The following is a 7457-nucleotide window of genomic DNA, read 5'->3' as shown; positions in this document are numbered from 1 at the left end:
AGAAGGACTCAAGGGAGGAGGAGCGCCGGCATTTCAAGGCGGAGCAAATGGATGCTTTCATGGAGATCCAAAGGAGGAGGCTTGATCTTTGACGCCGAGAAGCAAGCCAAGATGTTCGAGCTCGAAGCGGAGAAGCAAGCCAAGATGCTAGAGATCGATGCCGCCAACGCCAAGACAAAGGCGAAAGAAGTGGCTCTTGCAAGCATGATGACCGGGGTGGAGATCATGAAGGTGGATCTCAACACCGTGTCGCCAAGGAAGAGGCCGTGGTTCGAAAAGATGCAGGCCGACATGCTCAAGTTCGACGACGAGTGATCTATGGCGTCGAGGGTCATCTTTTTTGTATGCCATCAGGTGTGCCGGCATGACCACGGGAGCCGCGATGGCGTGGTCGAACTCAAGTCCCATCCTTTTTTGTGTGCTGGCATGTGTGCCGACCGGCTGGCGAGTGCGCCAGCATGAACTGTGGTATTTTCTGAAGCCGGCATTGTATGCCGGCGCTGGCATGGTGCCGGCATGAGACATGGCCGCTGACATGATCGGCCGCGGGCCTTTTTTATTTAAAAGTTGAATGCGGACAAGAAATGGGTCGGCGCGTTGAACGCACTGTCGACCCAAATGCAAAACTGGGCGGACGCCGGACGGGCGGCCGACTCAAACGGATAAAAAATGGACAAATACACCGTCCGTGTTTGGATCGCCCCATCGGAGTTGCTCTAAGTGCACTGATTGCAATTGTGTGTGGGGTCACTGAAATCTTTGGAGTGTTCTTCTGTGTGGACAGTACCAACTAACTGAATGTTTGCCTATCAATTTGCCAGGGTGTCAGATTGCAAGCAGCATCGTTTTGGTCTAACTCTAACTACTAATTCAGAATTGTACATATGATAGTCAGATGCAGACAAACATTCTGAGTTGCTCCATCGTGTTCAACCAGTAGTCAAACATATACGGGGAGCTCCAATCAACCATACTCGCGGTGTATGCTTGCGTTGCATGTTCCATCGGCCTGATTTCAACGACTCTTGGAGTAAAGTAACCAAGAACATGCACGCATTTGGTTTGCTTAATTGAACGGCACTAGTTTTGCTAACCAAAATACGGCCCCATGAGCACCCACTGTGTGTGGAAATCTAATCATTTGATCGCTCGATCGCGTGCGTGCAGTATGTGTCAAGGAATGAATGGTCCGTCAGAGAGCGATGATCTTTGCTGATGCGAGATTTCGTCCCAAAACACCTTTTGTCTAGTGTGGCACTTTACAGTTAAGGCTGATTTTGCTGACCAGCAACCATGATACCCTTACCTCCCTGCTATGTGGTCTTCAAAATCTTGGTGATGATCTTGCTGGACTAAAGGTGTTTGATCATTGACATGAACATACTAGTACAATTAGGCTTACCAAAAAAAAGCCCAATAACGAAACAAACGAAAAGGTACCGATTTTTGTTTTTTCTTCTGTCACAAATAAAAACCAATTTTTGCTCTGCTATGAAAAACATGCCATCAACTTTAAAAGCGGAAAAAATGGGATGAAAAAATCCAAAAAAAATGCCATTTGAGTTTGGCCAAACTATTTATGATTTGTCATGACAACTATGTTGGAAATGTACTATGTATGATCCCTAGACTAAAAAAATGCATAGACTATAATTTCATGGCATGATCTATAGACTAAAAAAATTCCTTAATGCATAGACTATATTTGCCATAGTCCATGTGCAGAAGAAACTCGCCACTTTGCAGAGAAGGAAGAAAAAAAATGGCCATGGTACATATAGTAAAAATTGCCACGATCCATATACTACATTTGCCATGCTCGAGCAACTTAATTTGCCGGTCCAAATAAATTGTGATGGTATTAAAGAAGAAACACGAGGACTAAAACTAAAGTTGCCATGGGCCATGCCAACTTTGTTGGAAAATGTTCTATATATCATTATCCGTGGACCATAATAAATGCCATGATCCATGAACTTCATTTGCTATGATACATACACTAAGTTTGCTATGGTCCCGTTAAATTTTTTTTGGCCATGTTGAAAAAAAGGAAGAAAATTTGCCATGTTCCATATAATTATAAGGGGGCTATTGCCCCTGCCCCCCAACCACCTATTCCACTTTGTTGGCTTTAGTGTGTCAAAAATGTTAAATTATTATTATAGGACCGCACTAACTGACAATTGTGTGGTCGTTAAGCTTAACCATCAAATAGCTCTCTCTTTCCCTCTAAGGCTGGTTGTAATGGGGAGTATCATCCGTAATGCATGGTATCATATGTTGGTATCATATAGGACTACATTTATTGCCATGCATGACACAAAGTAGCACATTATTTAATATGATACGGTATCATGATATGATACTCAAATCTCTCTTTTTTCATTTAATTATATGCCACCTCATCAAAATTGGTTAGGTGGCGTGTATAATACTACTTATGATACTCCCATTACGACCAGCCTAACTACATGCATGCATACATTAGGATGACCTCCTCTACTCCTGCAGCAATCCAATTTGATGCATACATGCACTAGAGGAAAAAGTTGATGTCATCCTAAATTCTTCTATTTTAAAATTTTAAAATATTTTATAGCTCAAACCATTGGACCGGATGCAAATATGTTTGCATATAAAAGATTCTTCGCGACGAGATCTTCGAAACTATATCTCATGTTGGTGACGACTTTTTTGGGGGTCAAAAGTTTCCATGCCTGGCCTACATAAGTTACCGCGCCTATGGTATGTAAGTTATCGTGGTATTTTCACTGAAGTTACCAGCAACATAAAAATGCATGGTTCCCTCATCCTTCTGCACATGCGCATGCATGTATGCACTAGATGAAAAAAAGGATGCCATCCTAGATTCTTCCTATTTCAAAATTCAAAATGTTTTCAAGCTCAAATAGTTGGTCCGAGATTCAAAATCAGTTTTCATATAAAAAATCCGCCGCAATGATCTTTGTAAGTAGATCCCATGTTGATATGTTCTAATGATTTTTTGGAGGTCAAAAGTTACCATGCCTACGATGTGTATATTACCATGTTGTTTACACACAAGATACCTAGGTATGTTTTCAACAACTTTTATTCCTAAGGTCAAAGTTACCATGGTGTTTTGTGCGTAAGTTATCATGCTTGCGATGCATATATTACCATGCTATTTACACATAAGTTACGTGTTACGTTTTTAACTTCTTTTTTCTGGTCAAAAATATTACCATGGTGTTTATGAGTGAGTTATTGGGTCCACGATATGCATATTACCATGCTATTTACACATAATTTATCATGGATATGTCTTTCATATGGATGTGACAGCGCCATGTCACCCTGAAACAAGCCCACCTCCTCATGCTTATTTGTTTTTTTATTCGGCAGGTGGGTATGCCCGCGCATCGCCACACATGTATGCCATCATCATTATTAGGAATAAATTAATTAGATTAATTAGGGGATAATCCCTGTTTATGTTGGTTGCTTAATTTGGCAACTGCTCCTTGTAAACCGCCTTTGTACTGTGTATTGCATGTCAGGGGTGGATTTGCAACTAGGACAAAAAAAGGGTCGGACCTCCAGCTACATGTCCAGAGTGCACTTACAACTGAGACGAATAAATGGGCCAAGGCCAATTACACGTGAAAGGTATACTTGCAACTAAGAAAGAAGAATGGGTCAGACCCAGTTACATACTAATGGTGGGCTTACAATAGATTCGTCACCCCTCTCTTCAAAGAGTCATCCTAGACTCTAGCTAACCATTACACAAAAGAAAAGAGGGCAGTACCAAAGAGCGGTCCAAGGTGTTTGTGGAACACATAAGTTCAGTTTTCACCTTTTCTAACTTCAAATATTTGGTTAAGAGCAGTCCAAGGGTCCAATAAATCTTCCAACTAACATTTTCATAGAGTACAAATTTGTAATCAGCCATGACCATTTTCATATCATTATGCCGCCACCCAAGATGATTAAAACATCCTTAACCGCATGTAGCAACCGTGTACACACCACTGTAAGCAGTTGTCGATATTCTTGTCGCTGAAATGTAGACCACAAACAAAGTACTGCATACACTAGAAGATAACCTGCAACAGAGAGTAGTTTTTCACATTAAAAATTATGGGTGTCACAATGACCAAATCAAGGTTGCTGCTTCCACCATTATCAATGTGCTTTCATGTAGCCAATTACCAAACATGTTGGCAACACTACTAGGCAGATAAACGTTACATGCAATCTAGATGACTGGATGACTGCCTATGCAACCCGTGCGAGCTTGCATTGGCAGAAAATTATATTTGATTGTCTCATTGTCATGAAAACAACACTTCTTACTTCCAGACTAGTTGCGTCGAGCGCAATTTTCCGTTGCAAAGACCACACATTGACGAAGATACCACAAAAACCTTAATTTTTCAGCAATACCTTTTATTTCGAAATTATTTTATTATCTTAAGACCAATGGGTATTAGTGTGATTGATACCCACTATCGAGAGATGTTTTGTATGATAACAGGTGCATGGTGTTTTCTGGCATATAACAGGACAGATGGTAATTGCTAATTTCTTAGTAAGAAAGCATTTATACAAGGTGACCGTGGAACCTTTACATCAAGAAGGAAAACTAAGAACGAAACAAGAAGTTTGGAATCTGCTAGAGCACCGACCACACAGAATTTATACAGTGCACAATTTTTAGCTACGGTATATATACATGCACAAAAGCCGGCCGGTTTCACTGGCTTTTCTTACATAATGTATGCACATATTTCCCGATTTCAAGTTTCAACAGAAGTAACACATTTAGATGTTGCTAACCTAAGTAAGCTTATAAGGCCGCAACCATCATTTTGTTGTCATTCTCAGCTAGTTGTTCCTTTCCCACGGTGTTTCTTCATTTTTGATGTGGAGGCTGAATCGATGGCCAACCCTTGGATCTGTTGGATCAACTCTGTATCTAAGGGCCGGAACATAGTCTTTTGTGCCTTTTCCTGCATCAAATTAAACATATGTATGATAATCCAATATACTTGGGATTTCTCATGGAGTAACTGTACAGATAAGAACACATAACATAATGAACTGACCTTCCTTTGAGAGCTGCACGGGACCCCACAAGCTCTCAGAAGATTCCTCCATTTGTCCTAAAACATGAAAAACAACATGCTATCTGAATCAATATATTTTTTTAGTCAACTTTGATATTCTCCCCCAACCTAATAAAAACAACTTCAATGTTTGCCCATACCTTGAGATGTGCTGGGTCTCGAATCGATGATGAGAAGTAACGATTCTTCACCATAGTCCATCGCCCGGCACCATATGTCTTGACACCCTTAACCAGCTTCTTCACTTCTTCATGTGTCCAATGCTCATTGTTCTTTCGACGGTGAAAATTCATGCCCCCGCTTCCCCAAGGAAATATCCTCCTCTTGCGAGGACCTCGAAGGCGACGCCACCAATTTTGCTTTACTATGAGGTCTAAACACCAAATATGCATACATTAGCTTGATGAGCTTGCGAATACACAAAAACTGAATCTGCTCACATGCATGTGTAACTGGAAATACTAGACAGGATAGCATAATTGACATGGTACCTCCCAAATCATCTTTGGGCTCTGGTGCAAATTTGCTGATTCCCATGCCATCGACGCCATACACATAACTGCAATATTCTTCCACCTGTCATGAATAGATATAAGTATAACTACCTTGATTTTGATTTTTACCGGTGACGGTGCAGATGGTTGGATTGTGTCTACTGTCTAGGAGTTTGGTGCCCGGCAGAGTTCCTTTTTTTTGCGGGGACAGAGTTCCTTTTGAGCAAGAGCAATAGGCAAGCCCCCTGCTACACCTGTTTTGTTTTCATAGTTCGAGTGGAGTTGTGTTTGTATTCCTTTGTGGCCTCGGCAGACGATTGGTGTAGTTACTGCACTTTTCACTACTCTTCCTCTGTCTAGCATAAGTATACTGCAATTTTTTTAGGGCGAATGGACAAATATATTACCTCTGTCCCAAAAAACTTTTAAAACGTGTCTAGCTAGATACATCCGTATCTAGACAAATCTAGGACAAGCTTTTTGGGACGTAGGGAGTATTACGTAGTGCACTTGTAACCTCCAAAATCAACGTTTGGTCTGCATGTACTATGGCGCGTGTCTAGCATAAATAAAACATGTGAGAAGAGAGCTAGCTGAGCAAGAAACGAAATGTACCTGGCTTGGAAGAGGGATGGTAACTGAAGATGGAGGCCAATCGAGCGGGCCAGCAAGAATCGGCGCCCAAATCTGCACTTCTTCCGCGTCCTCCATTCAGCGAGCAGCTGCCGCTGCAGCCGAAGTTGCAGGACAACGGAACTGGCTCAGGACGCAGGACTAATCAAGAGGGGCCGCCTGATGCCAGACCACCAGATGATGGCGCACAACTGAACATGGTGCTAGCAACCTGCAGGAGCAGATGACATGACAACAACCAAAGTCAGGACCTCTCCCGCGCATTCCCAAGTCCCAGCCAGCCTATGGAGTTGTCGAACTAATGAGGACAGGATTACCCGGCCAATGGAGAGGCGCGGCGCGCGTGATGGTGATTCGCCGACCGGGGTGGGGGATGCGGCGGAGAACACTGGATGGAGTAGCAGGGGCGCCGGACGCGGGGAAGAGGAGGAAGAAGAGTGAGAACTAGTATTCCCTCTGTCCGAAGATAAGTGTCTCAACTTTAGCACTGCGACTTTATACTAAAATTAGTATAAAGTTAAGACACTTATTTTGAGATGGATGGAGTGGCCGGCAAGCTGGGTAAAGGTTCTCTGTTCTGTGCCGGTACTACAAGTCTACAACCAAAGGACTAACCATGAGCGGCCTGATGCCAGGCCACCAGATGATGGTGAACAACTGAGCATGGTGCTAGCAATGTGCAGTAGCAGATGAGAATGAGATGACCACACCACAGTCAGGGCCCCTCCCGTGCACTCCCAAGTCCCAGCCAGCCTATGGAGTTCTCAAACTAATGAGGACAGGATTAGCCGGGCAATGGAGAGGGGCGCGGCGCGCGTGACGTGACTCGGCGGCAGGGCTCGGGGGACGCGGCGGAGGACCGTCCGGCGGGCCTGTCGTCGTCGAGGCAGCGGAGCCAGACGCGGAGCGGAGGAGGAGGAAGAAGCGCGAGAACAGTGGAGTTGCTAGGTAGCTAGCTCTCGAGTGATGGTCCTCTGTTCTCTCTGCCGGTACTACATTCTCCGTTGGAGTCAAAGAGGGACCCACCGAGACACAGCGCGTGTCGTTCCCAGGCGACCAGAGGACCCACAAAGTCTTTGTTTATAGCAAACTAAAATCTGGCAGTGTGTAGATCAGCTTTCTTTCCGTAGATTAATTGACCACAAGAATTGTACGTACGATAGATCATCTTTCTTTCCATAGCTTTGAGTTTGTGGGCATGGAAACATGACCATCAATG

The 7457-nt window shown here is 43.4% G+C and overlaps 1 protein-coding gene across 1 annotated transcript; it reads right to left on the bottom strand.

Annotated features, from left to right (window-relative positions):
• Window positions 1-4604: 4604 nt before the first annotated feature.
• On the bottom strand, window positions 4605-7177 carry LOC147960542 (uncharacterized). The gene is made up of 6 exons (XM_087536575.1): window positions 6556-7177; window positions 6221-6449; window positions 5603-5687; window positions 5252-5484; window positions 5091-5147; window positions 4605-4994 (listed from the first exon to the last, which is right to left on the bottom strand). The coding sequence occupies exons 2-6, from the start codon at window positions 6314-6316 to the stop codon at window positions 4866-4868; spliced, it is 600 nt and encodes a 199-aa protein (XP_087392701.1). The 5' UTR covers window positions 6317-6449; window positions 6556-7177; the 3' UTR covers window positions 4605-4865.
• Between the last annotated feature and the right edge of the window lie 280 nt (window positions 7178-7457).

The sequence above is a fragment of the Triticum urartu genome, chromosome 7A (assembly GCF_056163025.1).
Source record: "Triticum urartu cultivar PI428250 chromosome 7A, HENAU_Tu73, whole genome shotgun sequence".
Lineage (NCBI taxonomy): Eukaryota > Viridiplantae > Streptophyta > Magnoliopsida > Poales > Poaceae > Triticum > Triticum urartu.
This window is presented reverse-complemented; position numbering and strand designations above follow the sequence as displayed.

Coding starts and splice junctions, on each gene's coding strand:
- LOC147960542 (XM_087536575.1), bottom strand. CDS start 6,316: ATGGAGGACGCGGAAGAAGTGCAGATTTGGGCGCCGATTCTTGCTGGC. Junction 5,688..6,220: donor CCATCCCTCTTCCAAGCCAG/GTACATTTCGTT, acceptor TATTCATGACAG/GTGGAAGAATATTGCAGTTA. Junction 4,995..5,090: donor CGTGCAGCTCTCAAAGGAAG/GTCAGTTCATTA, acceptor AATTTGATGCAG/GAAAAGGCACAAAAGACTAT.